At 42.7% G+C, this 20613-nt stretch overlaps 1 protein-coding gene across 6 annotated transcripts in view; it reads left to right on the top strand.

Annotated features, from left to right (window-relative positions):
- The first annotated feature begins 12170 nt into the window (after positions 1-12170).
- LOC118570398 (MFS-type transporter SLC18B1) overlaps positions 12171-20613 on the top strand; it is a 32215-nt gene continuing 23772 nt past the window's right edge. For 4 of the 6 annotated variants that reach the window (XM_036168847.1, XM_036168844.1, XM_036168845.1 and 1 more), the window contains exons 1-2: positions 12171-12539; positions 13701-13840. In XM_036168847.1, coding sequence (XP_036024740.1) covers positions 12500-12539; positions 13701-13840 — 180 coding nt within the window. In that variant the 5' untranslated portion in view covers positions 12171-12499. The other 2 variants (XM_036168848.1, XM_036168849.1) reach the window with 2 other exon arrangements.

Here is a 20613-nt window from a genome sequence, read left to right as displayed (position 1 = left end):
TCCTCCGCCGCGTTACAAAATTCGTTTCCAAAGCATTTCTGCGTCGTATTCTTGTAGTTTCCTGCTGGCAACACTGTCCGATGAGGGTGAGCCCTCCCCGGAGGGACGCAGTTTGTCCCTTTGTTTCTGAGCCTTTCTGAGTTTCTGTGAATGTGGCAGTCTGTGGGCTGCTTCGCAAACGCCACTTCCCTGGCAACGTGTTGCAGGAGAGCTTCCAGCCAGCCCAGCTGGTCCTGAGAGCAGCCGGTTCTAATCGAACATTTAGGTTTGGATCCTAGATTGTCCCGAGTCGCGGCTTGACAGAAACTGGGATCCCTGAGGTACCATGTTACACTCTCACTGTGGGTCTGTCGCGATCTAAGCCCCGTGTTGTAGGAGGGGAAATCCTGGCATTTGAAAACTTCCCACAGTCCACCCCGGACTTGGCCACCGGGAATGGAATTCCAGAACCCTAACTCCGGTTCCCGCGCACGTCCACAAAGACACTTTAATGTTGAAGGGATCGCCAGTTCTTCTACCTCCAAAGCAAATACACAAGACACTAACTTCTCTCCCTGACGAAATGCCCAAGCCAGTCACTGCTTCCAATGGCCAACCCCGTGCATACAGTGATCATGGTCAGGCTCATGAGGTTCATGGGAATTTCAGAAAATGGGTGGAGTTCCTTCTTAGCTTTTCTATTAAAAGTTTGAGTTTCACCTTTAAAGCCTTACGTGTGCTTCCTTACCTCTGTAATTAAAAAAAGTTATTTGACAGTAGGTGGTTAGTTCCTCAGCGCATTTTTTCTCAGTGTTTATTTATTTATTTTTCTTTAAAAATTATAATCTGGCCGGGCGGTGGTGGCGCACACCTTTAATCCCAGCACTTGGGAGGCAGAGGCAGGCGGACCTCTGTGAGGTCCAGGCCAGCCTGGTCTACAGAGCGAGATCCAGGACAGGAACCAAAAACCAGAAACCCTGTCTCGGGGGAAAAAAAAGATAGTCTGCCGATAATTAAAAATGCCTACATTTAAAAAAAATAATGCTAGTATTTTAGCCAAAGATTAAAATATCAAATGCTGTGATGTTGTGGGGTGGAGATGATGACTTTGGGTTTATGAGAGCATTTATTTGAAAAGGGCTTGAACTAAAGAGTCCCAGGCAGCTAAATACAGGAGAGTGCAAAGCGGAAGGCATGCGTGCCCTTTGACTCTGGGAACAGAGTTTGAAACATTACAGAGTCGGGAAAGAATGTGGTAAGTAGAGTTTAAGTAATTTCCTTAATAGAAAAGCATTAAAAGTTAATGTGTCAAACCAGACATATGGTGCAAGCCTTTAATCTTACCTCTTGAGGACAGAGGCAGGTACGTACCTGTGAGTTCCAGGTCAGCCAGGGCTAAATAGTGAGACCATGTCTAATACAAAAAAAAAAGTGAATGTGTTAAGCATATTAGATTTCTTTTCCCAGAAAAGACTAGTTGGTAAAGATGGAAAATGTAAGTGGAGAAAACAATAAATGAGGAGTGTTTTATACCAAGAAAAAAATAGTTAAGTGCTTTTAGCTTAGTGCCTAAATTTTAGTGTGTTCCCAGCACAGTACAAACCAGTTCAGACTTGATTTCTCTCCAGACCTTTGATGGTGGTGGCTCTCTGTCCTAATAGTCCACTCTAATAAATGCCTTTCAGTCAGCAGGAAGCCTTTAGCAACTGCAACTCCCCCTTTTAAATCCTGGTTATATAGTCATTCTATATAATTAATGGGCACACTTGTGATGAAGATTTTTGTTTTAAATATAGATTCTCCTACTTCATAATCTTTAAAGTAAGACTCTCAATTTTAGATATTGGCAAAGGTGGCAGAAAATGTATGTAGAGGTTAGTGACTCTTACCCAGCACATTCTGGCATTTACACAAATATATGCAAAACCGGCCCGTGGGTGCACACGCCTTTAATTCCAGTATTCATGAGGCAGAGGCGGATGGATCTCTCTGAGTATGAGGCCAGCCTGGTCTACAGAGTGAGTTCCAGGATAGCCAGGACTGTTTAACAAAGAAACCCTATCTTGAAAAACAAAAAATAACAAATATATTTATATTATAATTAATTTTTTATACTTATATAATATTTATAATTAATTAGTTAATCTTGGGTTTTATTGATACAATGTTTCTCTGTGTATCAGGCCTGGTTGTCCTGGAACTTGCTTTGTAGACCAGGTTGGCTTTGAACTCACAGAAACTCACCTCTGTCTCTCCTCCTGAGTGCTGGGATTAAAGGCATGCACAACCACACCCTCTTACATAGAGCTTTTGCTAAGCATACAAAAGGAGCCTGCACATCAACAGCACCATGAGAATAAACCTCTTACTATTGGTGAAGGAAGATGATTGTAATACAATAATGATACATCAGATTCTCCCAAAGTATCAATAAAATAAAGGTGTTATTTTAAAAAAATAATAATAATTCTCAGCACTCAGTATGCAGAGGCAGGCAGATCTGAGTTCATGGCCAGCCTGATCTACAAATTGAGTTCCAGGACATCTAGGGCTGTTATATAGAGAAACCTTATATCAAAAAAAAAAAAAAGATTGCTTAATTAATTAATTTAAAATAATTTTTAAAAGTAAGTGAGGCTGGGGCTGTAATATAACAGAGTATTAGAGTATGTGCCTGGCCTGGTTCAGGCCCTAGTAACATATTCACATTCATACTATAATAACAGGAATGAATAATTTTGTTTAGCATTTCATAAATACCACCTAATATGCTAGCTTCTTTATTTCTTTTTTTTATATTTCATTTTTTATTTATATTTTATGTATGAGTGCTCTGCACGCCAGAAGAGGGCGCCAGATCCTATTATAGATGGCTGTGAGCCACCATGTGGGTGCTGGGAATTGAACTCAGAACCTCTGGAAGAGCAGCCAATGCTCTTAACCACTGAGCCACCCCTCCAGTACCTAGCTTCTTGATTTCATCCCTTGTCATAGAGACCTATGCTGTATGGTTTTTAGTGTTAAGGTACCACAACTGAGAACCACATGAGAAGAAAGTCTCAGTTGAGAAATTGCTTAGCTGAGGTTGGCTTCTGGGAGACTTTTTTGATTGTTAATTGATGTGGGAAGACATGGCCTGCTGTGAGTGATACAATTCCCTGTGCAGGGTTCCTGAACTGTGCGTTCCATGCTTTCTGTTGTTTTCTATGAACTGTGCTTGAGTTCCTGCCTTGACTCCCTTCAACCTGGAGTTGTAAGCCAAGTAAGGCCTCTCTCCTCTAAGTAGCTTTTGATCAAGGTATGTATCACAGCAACAGAAATGAAATCTGAATGAGACCCTAAGTGAAAGTGTCCATATTAGTATTATTAAGTAAGGTGAGAGCATTATGGTGCAGGCCTAAAATTGTAGAATGCCAGAGGTTGTAACATGAGAATCAAGAGTTTTAGCCTCAGAAAATTTGAGACCAATCTGGGCTACATAATGAGACCCTGTCTCAAAAACTAAAAATAACAATACAATGATGATGATGAACTTTTTAAAAATGAAACCAAGACAGAGAAAGTTTTCTGTTCCCCAGGTCAGGGACAGACTGACAAGAAGCTGGCCTTTCATGACAGTAGACTCCAAGGCATTTGCACTGAATGCCTTAGCCATTTAAATGATACCTAAATGTGAGGGGGGATCATTGATAGTTCAAGGATTCCTCTTCAGATCACAATTTGACAGTAATAGAGCTGCTCCTGTCTCACTGTGCTGAAAATTTACATAGATGGAAAAATATTGCAAGTTGTTGTACAATATAATTTTAAGATATGCTGCATTTGTTTGTGCTATGGAACATTTGTGGGGATTTTTTGTTTGTTTGTTTGTTTGTTTGTTTTGGTCTTTCGAGACAGGGTTTCTCTGTAGCTTTGGAGCCTGTCCTGGACTAGCTCTGTAGACCAGGCTGGCCTCAAACTCATAGAGATCCACCTGCCTCTGCCTCCCAAGTGCTGGGATTACAGGTGTGGGCCACCACCACCTGGCTGGAACATTTGTTTAATGATGCAAAGATGAGTTGCGTTCTTTTAGGTTGCATTTGTTTAACTCTGTGAAGCTATGTTATTTTGTCTGTCTAAAACACCTGATGGTCTAATAAAGAGCTGAATGACCAATAGCGAGGCAGGAAAGGGAAATAGATAGGGCTGGCAGGCAGAGAGGATAAATAGAAGGAGAAATCTGGGAGGAAAGAAGAAAGAGCAAGAGAACAAGGAGAGGAAAATGCTAGGGGCCAGCCACAAAGTAAGAGTGAAAGCAAGATATACAGAAGTAAAAGGAAAAAGCCCAGGGGTAAAAGGTAGACAGGACAATTTAAAGTTAAGAAAAGCTGGCAAGAAACAAGCCAAGCTAAGGCTGGGCATTTATAAGAAATAATAACCTCCCTGTGTGAGTAATTTGAGAACTGGGTAATGAGCCCCCCAAAAGAGTAAAGAGCAAAAACAACAGCAATTAGACAGGAAGTGAGCAGCAGGAATCTAGATTTCAGAATCATCTAAATATGGATGTGGTTTGCTAGAGAAGGCATAACAAAAGAAACCATATACTTAATGTTTGAAAATACACAAATGCATTACCTCATACCCTAGCTCAATTCTAAGATTGTGAGAGTCAGCTGTACGTCTCCTTCCTGGCTCCTGGACATTGTTAGTCTGGTTCCTTGACTATCTTAGCAAACACCCAACCCTCCTCACGCCACATTCTTCCTGTGTGTGTATGTCTCTCTTTGTGTCTGAAATTTTTCTTTTTGTAAGAATACCAGCCAGACTAGGAGGTCCACCTTGCTCTGGGTGACCTTATCTTAATTATAAATCCTATTTATAAATCAAGGTTTATCTGAGGTGCTAAGGGTTAGGACTTTCAATGTGAATTTTGAGGGAACACAGCTCAACTTTTACCAGTGTCAAAGAAGGAAGGGATATAAAACAGATTAAGCAGGAGGAAGGATCTTTGATTTGGACTGGAAAAAAAATATTAGAAAATAAAGAGGTCTTGGAAGATGGCCCTGTGAGTAAAAGTGTTTGCTGAGCAAGTATGAGAAACTGAGTTTGAATCCTTGGGACTCTGGTAAAAGCCAGACACATAGCATAGATGCATGTAATCCTAACCTCTTATGGGGAGGTAGGGAATGAATGGTAGAATTGGAGGACCCCCAGAAGCTCAAGGGCCACCTAGCCAGGCACATACAGTGGGAAAACAAGAAAATGACCCTATCTCAAAGAAAGATTGAGGACCAACTCCCGACTTACACATCCCCTAACACCCGTGCCATAGTACATGGATGAACGTGCACACACATAGATAACTTAATTTTTAAGGTAAAAAAAATAAGTTTTTTAAAAAGAGCAAGGTGTAGTGGTGCACACCTTTAATCCCATCACTTGAGAAGCTGAAACAGGTGGATCACTGATTGCCAGGACAGGCAGGGCCACATAGAGAGACCCTGCCTCAAAAACACCAAAAAAAAAAAAAGGAGTAAAAATTATGAAGATTTGGACAAGAAAATAGAGCTGGATAGAGAAGCTGGGCTAACATACCCAAACTATGTTATACCATGGGCCCAGCTCAGATGAGTTAAAATGCCAGCTCACGTTGTAGCTAGCCTCTGGCAGGTCATTCATATTCCAAATAAAAGGCTGCAAATGCCATAATATTGTAAGAACTGACTGAGATAGTGGTTTAAAGTGCTCATTTGCCTTGTACAGCACTTTGTATGGAAATGTTTGGGAAGAACATAGTTTGGGTGGTAGAATGCTGGAATAGATAGCATGCATGAGGCCCTGCTCTCTATTGGTTAGCACTGAGTAAAACTGGGACTGGTGGCCCACTCAGCAATCTCAGCATTCAGAATGTAGAGGCAGGGCCTCTAGGAGTTCAAGGTCATCCTCAGCTACATAGCAAGTTTGAGGCCAGCTGGAGCTACATGAGACCGTATGTCAAAAACAACAAAAGGATTTAATGGTCAGAAATGTTTGATAAGTTTACTTATTATTGAGTCCGTGGAAAGCAGGTTGTGCCCCCACTAGCCTTAGACTGAAACTGGGCTTCCTTCTGAGGCAGGTGTGTTCCTCAGAACCTGGGAAGTAAAGGCAAGAGAACCAGCAGTGCAAGGCCAACCCTCAGCTACATAGCAAGTTTGAATCCAGCTACATAAGACCCTGTCTCAAACAAACAAAATCCCGGCCCGCAGTTATTTCAACAGAGTGAAGTAAGGAACTGAATGACGCACCCTTAGGGATTCTTTTGGCTGAGTCAGTTTTAACTTAGTAAAGTGCTGCACACCTATGCTGTCTGCCATCCGTGTTCTGATTTCTCTTAGCTGGTGCTGGTGCCAGCCTCGTCCTTGTGTGCCCAGATTGCAGAAGATCTCTGTATTTGTAAACTCCAGGCTTCGTCTTTTCAATGCCAGGCGAAGAAATCGTGGTCATTGTAATAAATGTGAAAAATGCTAGGTGCGGTGACATGTGTAGTTCATCCCAGCACTTGGGAGGCAAAGCAGGAGAAGATTTTTTTTTTAATTCTATGAATTCTAGGCCAGCCTGGTCTGCATAGTGAGTGCTGGGACAGCCAGGGCTATAGAGAAAGAGACCCTGTCTCAAAAGAAAGGAAGGAAGGAAGGAAAGAAGGAAGGAAGGAGAGAGAGGGGGAGGAAGGGAGGGATGGGGTGGGCGAGAAAGAAAGGGCAAAACATACTATATTAGTTATAATTCTTTTCACATGTGAGACTAGTTTATGACCAACAGGAGAAAAAATATATATGTAAATAAACAGATAGATGAATAAATAACATATTAGAAAGCTACAGGATATCTCAGAAAAGTTTTGATGACCAGTCAGGTCTGAGGATCACTAGCATAAAATCATCCTGAGAATTTTAGGAAGCCTTCAAAAAAAATCTTAAGATAATTATCTGGTGGGAACTTATCACCCTATCCCTCATGGGTGCTTAGATTATTAAAACAGTAAATTGTTAGTAGGAAGTTCTGTGGGCCTACCTGTCCTGCAGATGACACATATAACCTTGAAAATGTTCAAACAAAACAATTGCCTGATTATACTGAGGAACATGACCAGAAGCTGATAGAATTTGGGGAAAGAATGAAGATGCAAGCAAAAAATAAAATAAAATAAAGAAGAATGAGTAGGCAGACTGGGAGAGAGGATTGGTTCTGACTTCTGCATATGACTTCTGCATAAAAGTGTAGGTTTAATGTATGGTATATGTAGTGGAGGGGCCAGGAGCCAAAAGAATGAGGTAGCGGTATACGGATGAATATTGTATAAAAGCATACCAACTTTGATGAGAACTTAAGTTTACAGATTAAAGAAGTACAAATTCCCTCAGAATGATAAAAACACACACCCTGTTCTTATGGCACATAAGCACACACCCTGTACTTATGTCCCCTAGGCACATAAATAAGCTATTGAAACCCAAAGATAAAGAGAACATTTTAAGACCAGTTAAACCAAGGTGGGAGGAATGCATTACATACAAGAGACCAATAATACAAACAAAAATTCCATTAATTCCTTTGAAGAAATGAAAGGGACCAAATGACAATAGATTCACATTTTGCAAGGGCCAAGAGACAACTTCCTGTGTGTATCTCTATACTCAACAAAGACTCTTCAAAAGTGAAGTCATCCAGAAAGAAATGAAACAGAAAGAATTCACCATACATAGGATGGCTCATACATAGGAAAAATAATTCATGTTGGAGGGAAATGGCATGGGATAGAAAGTTCCAGAATGACAAGCATTGGAAATGGTAAATAGGAGGGTACAAGTAAAAAGTTCTTTCTCCTCACAGTTAAGAAAATGAGGGCAGGAGGTGGGCTGGAGAAAGAGCTCATTCATTAAAAACACTGGCTTCTCTTCCAGAAGACCCAGGTGCAATTCCCAGTACCCACATGGCTGCTTACAACTGTCTATACCTCCAGTTCCAGGGGACCCAACATCCTCACATAGACACACATGCAGGCAAAACACTGATGCACATAAAAAAAAAGATTTTATCTTTTTGTTTTATAAAAGAAAATGTGATCTTTTAAGACAAATATTTTAGTATCACATAACGGACTTTATGTCTTGGTAGGTATAATACACAGGACAACTGGAGCCCAAAGGATGGAGGAAGAGGAGGTGGGTCCTGGGTAAAATGAATCATAAAGTTGCAAGATTCATAATGAGGGTCATGTGTAAAATCACAGGGTTGTTCAGGAAATGATGTAATATTACCACTAAGTAGATCAGAAAAGTTAAAACTTTTGTGATGCTCAGTTAATCCCTGCCCCTACCAAACAATGTTTTAAAATGTTAATTGGCTAGGGAGACGGGTAATATTTTGTTGTACTCTAATAAAACTTGCCTGAAGATCAGAGGACAGAGCCAGCCACAGAGTTAGCCACAGAGGTCAGGCTGTAGTGGCACACACCTTCAGTCCCAGCACTTGGGATGCAGAGATCCTTCTGGATCTCTGTGAGTTCAAATCCACCCTGGACTACATAAGATTAATCCAGTTTCAAAGAGAAACAGCCAGGCAGTGGTGGAACACACCTTTAATTCTAGTACTTGGGATCACATACCTTTAATCCCAGCACTAGGAAGGTTGAGACAGGAAGTGATATGGCTGGGTCGAGAAAGGAATACAAAGTGGGAGGAGACAAGAATTAGGCCTTCCAGCTGAGGACTCAAGTACATTCAGACAGAGGATTCATGGAGTTGGGGAGGTGAGAAGTGGCTGTGGCTTGTTCCTTTGTCTCTCTGATCTTTCAGCATTTACGTCCATATCTGGCTCTGGGGTTTTATTTTAAGGCCATTTAGGATTTATGCAACAGGAGACAGCTTAGACAGTGAAGGGCCTGTCACACAAGAATGAGGACCTGAGTTCAGTTGCACATAGAAGAAGCCAGCTGGGATGCAGCATACTTGTAATCCCAGTGCTGGGAGGCAGAGATGATACACAAGAAATGGTAAAATGGTGTACTTAGGCTCTGTTATGCCAGTACTAACTCTAAATGTAAATAGATTATCTGATTTCATTAAAAGTCAAGATAATCGGTGAATTTTTCTAAATTCTATTCTGTCTATAAGATAATTAATTTTCTTTAAAAATGTTTTATTACATTTATTTATTGTGTGTGTTTATGTATGTGGGCACAAGTTCTTTGGGTTTTGAGTACAGGTCAGCGGACAGCCTGAGGGAGTGAATTTTCTCCTACTTTGTGGTTCCTGGGGATTGAACTCCTGTCAATCAGGCTTAACATCAACCACCTTCATCCACTGTGCCATCTTGCCAGCCCATTTAAACGTAAAGAGGTACCCTAAAAGTAAAAGAACTACCATATAATTAACAATTTCATGGAAACTGTCATGACCATTATTACTAGATAAATATAGTTCAGGAATAGTACTAATGATAGTACTAATGATGCTACTTCATATATATCCCTCCCCATAATTCATCTAATTTTATTTTATATGTATATGTGTTGCCAGCATTGTCTGTGTACCATGTCCACACAGTACCTGCAGAGACCAGAAGAGGGGGTCTGATACCCTGGAACTGGCGTTATATGATGGGTGATGTCGTTCTGTATGCTATGAATATGAGTTACTCTGATTGGTTGATATATAAAGCTGTTTGGCCAATGGTAGGGCAGAGTAAGGTTAGGCGGGACATTCTAACTAGAGACAAGAAGGAGAAAGACGGAGCAGAGGAGATGCTACCAGCTGCTGAAATGAGAAGCAAGACGTCAAAGTACCGGTAAGCCACATGGCAAAGTACAGATTCATAGAAATGGGTTAATTTACGATGTAAGAGCTAGCTAGTGAGAAGTCTGAGCCATTGGCCATGTAATTCGTAATTGATATAAGTCTCTGTGTGTTTACTCAGGTCTGTGTGGCTGCAGGACCGGGCTGAACATAAGAAAACTTTCAGCTATAGTTATAACTAGATGTAAGCCACCATGTGGGTTCTAGGATTGGAGCCCAGGGCCTCTAGAAGAATAGCCAGTGCTCTCAACTGCTAAGCCATCTCTCCAGCCCTGTGTATATATTTCAGTCAGGTACACCCAATTATGCAACGGCATGAAGTGGTAAGTAGGAAATTTCCACCTAAAAAGTTCTCTTGAGGGCACAAGTTTTCCTCATGTATCTATCCAGAACTAGTTCACCCTGGATCAGTCCCCTATATAAACTGAATACAAAAGAATAGAATATGTCTAACTCTGATGGTTGGGAAAGCAAGAAGAAACTTATCCCATTGTAGAGAGAGGAGGATATGTACAGCTGAATGCACAGGGAGGTCCCAGATTCCAAAACAATGCCAGGTGCATTACTCAAAGAGAGGTGTGGGTAAAATCCAAGTCAACTCAGATGCTGAGCTGAGAGTTTTATTTAACGCTTAAATAAAAGAGCAAGAACTTGGAATCGCCTGGTCCAGCCCCTAAGAACCCAGTGATAGGTAGACACATTTGAGGGGCCACAAGTGCCAAGGTACTCACGTGCAGGTCAGAGGAAAAGGTGGGGGATTTTGTTTGCTCCTACCATGTGGATCCTAGGGATGGAACTTGGGTCTTAGTCTAGACAGTAAGTACACTGACCTTCTCAGCCATCTTTCAGGCCCAAGGATATAATTTTAAAAATACACACAAACACACACACACACACACACACACACACACACACACACACACACACACACACACACAAAGTATGTAAGAATGGATGCTGGTGTGAGAGGGAAAGAGAGGAGAGAGGGAGAGGAGAGAGAGAGAGAGAGAGAGAGAGAGAGAGAGACAGAGAGAGAGAGAAATGGATGCCAATAGGTATAAGAAAATTAGTTAAAAGGTTGCTAAGATAAAGTTAAGAAAAGTTCTGGGTTGGGGATTTAGCTCAGTGGTAGAGCACTTGCTTAGCAATCGCAAGGCCCTGGATTCAGTCCTCAGCTCAGGAAAAAAAAAAGAAAGAAAGAAACAGAAAAGTTCTAAAACAGAATCAGAGAGAGAGAGAGAAGGAGAGGAGAGGGGAGGGGAGGGAAGGGGGGAGAGGAGAGGAGAGGAGAGGAAAAGAAAAGAAAAAGAAATAACAGGACCAGTTTGGATGACCCAACTTCTGCAATTAATATCCGTACAGAAATTGAGTTTTTTAAAAGAAAGAAGAAAGATCATAAAAGAAATAATTGGAGGAAAATCTTCTGTGGGTAGAGGTTAGGTCGGAATGAGAACACACTTAAATGGCGTTGGCGGGACTGGAGAAATGGCTCCGTGGTTAAGAGCACTTACTGTCCTTCCAAAGGACTCAAGTTCAGTTCCTAGCACCTATGTGAGGTGGCTCTTGACCATCTTTAACTCCATCTCCAGGGGATCCAACAGCCTCCTTTGGAGCATACACACAGACCCACACAATAACCCTTCCTCCAAGAACCATGCAAGGCTCGCTTGGTCAAAGTACAGTCCTTTCCCAAGGACCTTATTGTAGAACCCGTAGCACAGTAGTAACACATTAATCATGTCTGTCATATCTGCTAGTGAGTAGGCGTGCTGTGTAAGAGGTTCATTCATATTAAAATCCCATCGACTGCAGGAGTGTGACTCTTTGCCTTGGCCCAGATTTCCAAACTTCAGCCCTTCCCAAATAATAAACAAGGAGAAGACAAAGTGGAAACTAGATTTGTGCTGGGATACTTGGAGTGGAGAGACAGGGAGCACGTGCTTGCACCTCTTATCTCTAAGACGCACAACCAGGCAACTAGTTCATACAAGCTTTACGACCCATAAGTTGTGGAGATGGAGAAAGAGGGACCTTGTCACCGAAAAAAAGACACAGCAAGGGAGCAAACAGTTCTTAAACGCAGACTCCTGCATCCACAGAAAGCTCCCACAGCCAGGCTACCTGGAGCTCCTTATGCCTCTTTTTTTGGGGGTGGGGAGGAGTTCCGAGACAGGGATTTTCTGTGTAGTTTTGGTGCCTGGCCTGGATCTTGCTCTGTAGACCAGGCTGGCCTCAAACTCACAGAGATCCGCCTGGCTCTGCCAAGTGCTGGGATCAAAAGTGTGCGCCACCACTGCGCGATTCTTTATCCTTCTTGCAAGCCTTTTTCTGCAGGTGTTACACAGTTTTGTTCACTTCCGGTTCTTTAGTGTCTGTCCTTCAGCGATCACACACACACTGTCATTTCCACGATTTAGACACGAGCCTAGTTTTTCTCTAAAGAGCACAAGATCTGATTTTCTCCTTTTTATTTGGATCCCAGAAGCTGAGTGATCAGCATGGGCGGGGACCCCAGCTCCGCCCCTGCCCGCCCTAGCGCCCTTGGGTCCCCTGCTCCAGGGATCTGGAAGGATTTCACCCAGCCGGCGTGGATCTCCGCTTGTGGACCGGGAATGTGGAGTCCAGGCTCCGTAGAGCGTCCGCTGTCTGCGCATCCAGTCCGCGGCGGTTGACCCCCTGTCGCCGGCGAACCGAGGCAGCGGCTCATGGACGCAGCGGAGTCCCAGGCTCCTGCGGGGACAGGAGGTGACTGTGATCCGGGCTGCCGCGCGCTGCCGCTCGCTTCTGGCCTGTCTCTTTAACTAGGATCCAGTAGGCTTAGTTTTGTTTTATTGTTTATTTTTTTTCCTGAGCCCTTCAACCAGGGTGGGGCCTGACCTGACTATGGGGTCCAGGCCAGCGTTTCTTTTCTCTGGTTTGAGGACTGCCTATAGGTACTTCCCAGAGCTATGCTTTTTAAGTAGGGGGTTTCAGAATACCTTCAAATTAACACCACCACATCATCAGGCCTAAACTGTTTTCTTTGGTCTCTGGGTATTTGCTGGCGTTCTCCTTACTTTCAACTTTTTCTCATTTTCCTTCTTCAGCTCAGGCATATTTTAAAGGATTCTTAAGACTTCCTCAACTTGCACAGGATTTTTCCTCTTGGCCTATAGTAGCCACCTCTGGAAAATCAGCAGATCAAATGCATTTTCTTCTCTTTTGTTCCCCCTCAGAATCATTCAATTTAAAAATGGCTAAGGACTCTGCTCGGACATTTGAAACTGAGTCAATTGATTGGTAATTTGACAGTTTAAATATGGAAACAAATACTTAATGAACAATTGATTCAAAAGTCTAGTAATTAGTATTGAAGATGACTTGATTATGACTTCATTTAAGTATTTATGAGTCTTAAGTTTCCAGAATGTTAAGTTCACCAATGGAATGACTGGTAGTGAGCAAGCACGACTCTGGTAAAGACCTGGCATTACCCATTTAAACATTCAAGCCCTGACTGAGTCGATGCAGCATGTAAAATGAGATGTCTTGAGAAAATGAGATGTCTTTCTTTAGAGCCTGATGCCCTTGACAAAGCACTCTGGAGCTCATCAAGTAGGGATTCCTGAAAGAGCAGGCATGTTGGTCCATCTCATGTAAATCAAGGTAGATCAGAAGGCTTAGTATTTTCTATACTGAAATTCTGATAGAAGAGTCTATGCATGAAGACAGTATTTCAAATTTGCCGTGATCTTCCAGGATTGTTTTGTGTTGGGTCATAACAGCTTTCAACAGCTATATTTAGAATAGCCTTTTAGCTCAACAAGTGTTTTTCAGAGTCTTTTAATGCCACAGTAAAATGTCATTTGTGTGTTTTACCCAGAATCCTACTTACACCCCTGTAATAGCAATATGTTTGCATTCAAGGTGATGGCTCTGGAGGAAGTCCAGGAGAGACATCCAGGAGACTTTCAAGAGAACAGCTTTGTGTACTGGTGTCGGCAGCTTCCTTAAACTTGGGTTGCATGATGGCCTTTTCCATCCTTGGACCATTTTTCCCCAAGGAGGTAATACATTTTGTATCTATATAGACTAATCTTTAGAAAGCTTTTCAGTTGTGTAATTTTAGATGATAAATAATGTGAGAATATGGGGGGCAGTGGGGGTGCTCAGCAGTCAAGATCGTGTTCTGCTTTTCCAGTGACCTGAATTAAGTTCCCAGCCCCCACACCAAGAAGTTCATAACCATTCAACTCTAGCTCCAGAGGACTCTGGTGTCTCTGGCCTCTGTGGACATCAGTTTTCACATGAAAATATGTCCATGCAAACACATACACATACACACATATTTAAAATGTCTCAAAATAAAATATAAAAATGTGCCTACAGTATAGATAATATTTGTGTGTTTTGTATGATGGTGTGTACACTGTGTGTATGTGGGGAGGGGGCATTAGTCCATTTGTCCACAGAGGCCAGAGGTCAATGTCAGACATCTTCATCATGACATGGTCTCTTACTTCCTTGGTGTATACCAGTTCAGCTAGACTGGCTAGCCAGCAAGCCCCTGGGATCCTCTTGCCTCCTCCTCCCTGGGGCTAGTATTACAGATGTGTGCCAACAAGCATTTGTATGTGAGTTCTGGGGATCCAGCTCAGTTCTTCCTGGTTAGACAACAGGCACATTGCCTAGACTCATCTCCCCAGCCCTCCTCCCCCACCAAGAGAATATTTCTTAGTGTTTAATATCAGAAAAAAGAGAACATCCTCTTGCTGGATAATTCTCTGAAAATATACTTGACTTCCTAAGTGTTATTTATTTTACCATGTACTTCGATTAATCTTTACTTGGCGCCTATAACTGAAAAAGGAGATTCACCAAATGACTAAGATGCCGAAGCTGCCAAGAGGCTATAATTCTGTCTTCTGGTATTGGGATTAATATATATTTTAGAATCAGGGTGTTTGTAGCAAGTTTGTAGCTCATACCTTTAATCAGAGTACTTAGAAAGCATGGGCAAGTAGCATATTCTAGTAGTTTTGAGTCCAGCCTGGTCTATACGTGAGTTCCAAGCAGCCATGGTCATATAGTGAGACTCTGTCTCTGAAGATGGGGTAGTCCAGGATATTCATTCTGAATTTATTATGCACTCCAGTAGTAATATTTACACAAAGGAAGGATTCTGATTAACGTTGCCAGGCTCCCTCTAAGCTTTGCCATTTACATGGTGTTAGGAACTGTAGCTGGTGGCTGGAGTATAGAGTCCATGCATATAAGATGGATTGAAGGGAAAGTTCAGACAATATGTCCAAATGTTTATTTTGTGTATTTTGCCAAAGTTTCAGGTTCACAGCGCACTGACAACTTCTCAGTTCTCAAACTGCCTCGACAGCATGTAGTCCGTCATATGGTGTGCGACCAGAAAGACTTTTCTACTAAGAAAATGATGTGGTTCCGTACCCATACAACACTCACTGGTCTCCAACACATGTTGCCACCCATTCATCCACTTGGTGCCTACAACAATCCCATAGGGAGAGAGAGTAGCGAGGGTCCCATTGTGTTGCTTTAAGATACCAGTCTCAGATGAGAAGGGCTTTCCTAGTTAGTCCAATTGCACCGGAGGGTCAAGTTCCTCCTCTGGGTTCATGGAGTTGAACATCTGCAAAGAAAAGTCAGGAACTTTCTTGTTCATTATGAACCAAATATATGAGAAAAGGATGGAGAGGAGGAGGAGAATTGATACAGGCTTTGGGTATCCCTTAAGGTATAGATGGCCAGGAGTGATGATACTGAAGAGGGAAGGATGCTTCACTATCATTGGGCAGAATCAAGCCAAGCAGAAAGGTGTGGTCCTGAGACTTTCAGGTCAAGTGAAGTGTGGCGTGAAAAATGGTAGCTTCTGCGGTAATTAGAGAGGAGGGCATCATTGCAGATGAGGTCAGGGGAAGAGCAGAGTGAAAGGCATGTTCTTATGGAACAGGAGATAGCTCACTGGGGCTTATACTTAGGGCACAGTGAGACCTTGATAGAAAGCTGAGGCTCTGAGGGGCAAGCTCCGGCTGGAATGCAAGAACACTGGGATGGATCCCCAGGACTTGGTCACTGGGAGAGCATCAGTGTTGGGTTAGACTTTGGTTTTGTGAGAACACGGTGATGGGAGCCTCTAGAGCAGTGGTTCTCAAACTCCCTAATGCTATAACCCTTTAATAGAGTTCCTCATGTTGTGGTGACCATCAAATTATTTTCATTGCTACTTCATAACTGTAATCATAATGTAAATACTGATGTAAGAGATATCCGGTATGCCATGCCTCCAAAGGGGTTGTGACCCACAGGTTGAGAAACACTGCTTTAAGGTTACAGAAGGTGTCTTGATTAGGGTTTCTGCTGCTATAATAAAACACCATGACCCAAAAGCAAGTTAGGGAAGAAAAGGTTTGGCTTACACTTGCATATCACTGTTTATCACTGAAGGAAGTCGGGAGAGAAAACAGGGCAGAAACCTGGGGCTAGGAGCTGATGCAGAGGCCGTGGAGGGGTGCTACTTGCTGGCTTGCTCTTCATGGCTTGCTTGGCCTGCTTTCTTATAGAACCTACTAGGGGTGGCCTCACCCACCATGGACTGGGCCCTGCCCCATCAATCACTAATTTAGAAAATGACTTACAGCTGGGTCTTATGAAGACTTTTTTTTTTTTTTCAACTGAGACTCCCTCCTCTCCAGTTGACTCTAGCTTATGTCGAGCTGGTATAAAAGTAGCCAGCACAGGAGGGAGAGACAAACAGAAATCCAGTTTCTCCTGCTGTGTTTTCACAACACAGATTACCTTTGTGGCCTCAAAAGGCATAGTGATGTCTCCTTTTTGTCCAGCAAGCAAGTAACTCTTCAGCAGCAGACACGGTGGTGTCCTCTGATCCAGGACAACTGTGACTCTGTCTTCTGGAGATTTCTCAGTCCCAGGACTGTCCTCTGTCTTCAAATCCCAGTTGCAGATCCCATGTTGTCTAACCTGGAGCTTGTGACTGGCTACAAGTTAGGGTTCATACATACCGCTCCTCGGATTCGATTGATTCGCTTAATTGGCCACAAGACTCAGAGAAACACCAAAGGGTATGGGTTCACTACACAGAATAGGCATAAAGCAATGCACGGGGTGATGTGTCAATGCCCATTAGCAACATCCACATTTTCAGCTCTGTAGACAGTCTATGAGCCCTGTGCCTTCGGGGTTTTGTGGACATGATCATTTAAAGACTGGGTATAGAGATTTGGTCAGGCCTGACAGTCCAGGTTCTTTTGTTCTCTTCATAATATTTCTCCCCTCAGGATATGAGATAGAACCCATCTGGAATGAGAAAGATCTTGTAACCTGTCAGACAAGCTAGGTGAGTTACAAGCCAGGAACTGATTCTTCTCTTTCTCTGTCTCTGTCTCTCTCTCTCTCTGTCTCTGTCTCTGTCTCTCTCTGTCTCTATCTCTGTCTGTCTCTCTCTCTCTCTCTGTCTCTCTCTCTGTCTGTCTCTCTCTCTCTCTGTCTCTATCTCTGTCTGTCTCTCTCTTTCTCTCTCACAGGCACACACACATACGGGCTGGTAAGATGGCTCAGTGGGTAAAAGCACTGAGTTCGACCCCCTGAACTCATATGGTAGAGGGAGAACTGACTCCACGAGTTGTCTGCTGACTTCCACATGTGTGCCATGGTACATGCGTGCCCCCCAACACACACACAAACACACAATGAGTAAATGTAATAACAATATCTTTTAAAAAATATGTATTTTACAACATTACAATAAGATGCATTCATATAATTTATTATGTGTCCCAGTTCCCGGCTTGTAACTCTCAAATAGCTTACATGGGAAGGGATGGAGGAGTTGTTTTTCTTAAAATCGTGGCTGGAGGGGCTGAGATGACTCAGTAGGTAAGAACATGCTCTGCAAGCATGAGAACCTGAGTTTAATTCTCCAGCGCCCACATAAAAAGCCAGGCTTAGCTGTACGTGACTAGGGGGCAGAGACAGGGAGATCTCAAGGACTCACTAATCAGCCTAGTTTAGCGGGATGCAAAGCTGGTTCAGGGAGAGACCCTGTCTGCAGGCAATGAGGAGAGCAGTACCACAAGACAGCAAGGTCCTGCTCTGGCCTCCTTGTGTGTGCTCCTGTTTGAATGCACCTGTACAGTTGCATGCTTGTGTACTCACATGCACAGACATGCAACCTGTAGTTAGAGGGAAAAAGGAAAAGAAATGCAATTGTAGAGAATACAGTTTTAAAATGTGTGTGTGTGTGTGTGTATGTATATACTAATTTTTAATGATTTATTTTATTTTGTGTGTGTGCGTGTGCGTGTGCGTGTGCGTGTGCGTGTGCGTGTGTGTGTGTATGTGTATACTAATTTTTAATGATTTATTTTATTTTGTGTGTGTGCGTGTGCGTGTGCGTGTGTGTGTGTGTGTGTGTGTGTGTGTGTGTGTGTACCTCATACATGCCATACCCTCAGAGGTCAGAAGAAGGTAGGTTCCCTGGGACTGAAATTATGGATGTTTGTGAGCCATGGGAGAGCAACATTTGCTCTTAACTGCTTATCCAATGATGCATTCTGAAGTGTTTTCAGGTATGTGCATCTGTGTGAAGTTGTTTGACGCTCTGGTGAAAGGATGCATCGAAACCATTCTTCTGACCATAAATATTCACGGTAACACACAGCCTGTCACAGCAAAGAAGGTGTGTCAAAGGTGACTGTTGACTGTCAGAGGACAGGACAGCCTTGTGAGCGTCAGGCTTGACGCTCTACCTCATACCAAGTTGTGTAGCCGGAAGATTTCTCTAGTCCCACTCTGCCCAGTGGTCCCACATACGCTTATAAAATAATCACTCGGAGGCTTATGTTAATTACAAACTGTGGCTTAAGTCTCTTGCTAGTTAGCTCTATCATCTTAAATTGACCCATTTTATTAAACTATATATTGTTGTGTGGCCGTAGTGTTACGGTCTGATGGCAAGTTGCTCCTTGGACTTGAGGCTGGTCTCCTTCCCTCCTCTGCCTTTCTTCTTCCTGTCTCTGTCTTTCATTTCCTGCTTGGCTATAGCCTGACCCGCCATTGGCCAGAGCAGCTTCTTTATTAACCAGTCATAGCAACACATATTCATAGCATACAGAAAGACCATCCCACACCTAAATTGCATATGTTGTTTTAAGTTCCTTAAAAATTGTTCCTTTTTTTTGGATGCAGGGTCTCACTATGTAGTCTGGATGGCCTAGTACACCAGACTGGACTCAGACTCACAGAGATCACTCTGCCTCAGCCTTTCAAGAGATAGAATTAAAGGTGTGCAACACATGCTCAGCTAAATGCATATTTTAACCCTTAAATGGATATAATAATAGCCCAATGTGAGGCAAGATAGGGGAAATTAAGGGAATATTTTCCTGGCTATTGTGAAGACAGTAGAGTGCGCCTCTCTTGAGAAGCACACACCTTCACTTGGTTGTGTACTACTATTTCATAAGTGCCTCTCTATCCCTAAGCCCTAATACTTTTTTCTCTCTCCAATGCCTATGCTTAAATCTATTTAAAATATAATAAACTCCATCTGTACCTCATAAGAGGCTTCAGTGTTGGTCCATATTGACTTGTCTTGAAATTCTTTCTCTGTAGTGAAGTAAAGAGTATTGGCTACAAGCTGGGGACACAGCTCAGTTGTCAGAGTGTTTGTCTAGCACACATAAAGCCCTGTCTTTGATCCCTAGCATCACATAAACAAGTGTGATTGTGCATGCCTGTAATCTCAGCACGTAGGAGACAGAGGCAGGAGGATCAGGAGGAAGTCAAAACCAGCCTCATCTCCATAGCAAGTCTTAGACCCACCTGGGCTACATTAAACCCTGCCTCAAGGAACCATAAAAAATAATAAAATAAAAAGAATTTCAACTTCGGCTGAGTAGAGGTCTCTGAAAAGAACTTCTCAGGATGCTAGAGGCGGCAGCATAGAGCTCTGTTTCTGGCATCTGCCTTACTGGGGCTCAAAGGGCAGCCATACTTGCACAGTTTGAAAAAGGGGTTTTAGGGTCTGGAGAGATGGCTCGGTGGTTCAGAACACTCGCTACTCTTGCAAAGGACATGAGTTCAGTTCCCAACAGTGGATCACAACTGCCTGAAACTCCAGTCCCAGGGGAATCCATGCCTCCATAAACTCCTGCACACATGTGGGTGCACATACTTACACTCAGGCACACACACAAAAGTAGATTCAGAATAAGTGCTCTATCATCTGTAGCAAAGTTCAGAGGTCCCTAGTGGGACAGGCTATAAACATTAATAATTCCAGCATGTGGAGAGTGAAATACCCTCGGGTGTCTGAACAATGTGGATGGTGGAGAGCATCCTTTGTCTGCACTGCTCATTGGAAGGAAGGAAAGCTCTTCCCAGAGTAAGCCTGGCAGAAGCCATGGAGCAGAGTGGTTGGGCCTTCACATGATCTACTTGCCAGTTCATGGCATTTCCTCTCCTTGAGGTTTTTTTTAATTTTTTATTTTTTGGATTTGTATATTTTCTTCTTAAACTGACAACTGGCACGTGATTTGTTTTGTTTCTGTTTTTGGTGGAGGGCATTTCCGTAACTAGAAGTGCTATTAAAAAGGAAGTCTGTCTACATCAACTATTTCCTGAGCCCTGTGACTGAGACACAGAGTCCAGATTTCCTCATCCGAAGTATTTTGTGTTTTTTGTTTTTTTTTTTAATTCTGTAATACTGACTTTTATCCAGATAAAGGGAATTATTTATATGTATACTAAGTGAATTATTTCACTTCAGTGTCTAGATTTTACCATCTAC

The sequence above is a fragment of the Onychomys torridus genome, chromosome 19 (genome assembly GCF_903995425.1).
Source record: "Onychomys torridus chromosome 19, mOncTor1.1, whole genome shotgun sequence".
NCBI lineage: Eukaryota > Metazoa > Chordata > Mammalia > Rodentia > Cricetidae > Onychomys > Onychomys torridus.
The sequence above is the reverse complement of the archived record's forward strand: the minus strand, read 5'-3'. Positions and strand labels throughout refer to the sequence as shown.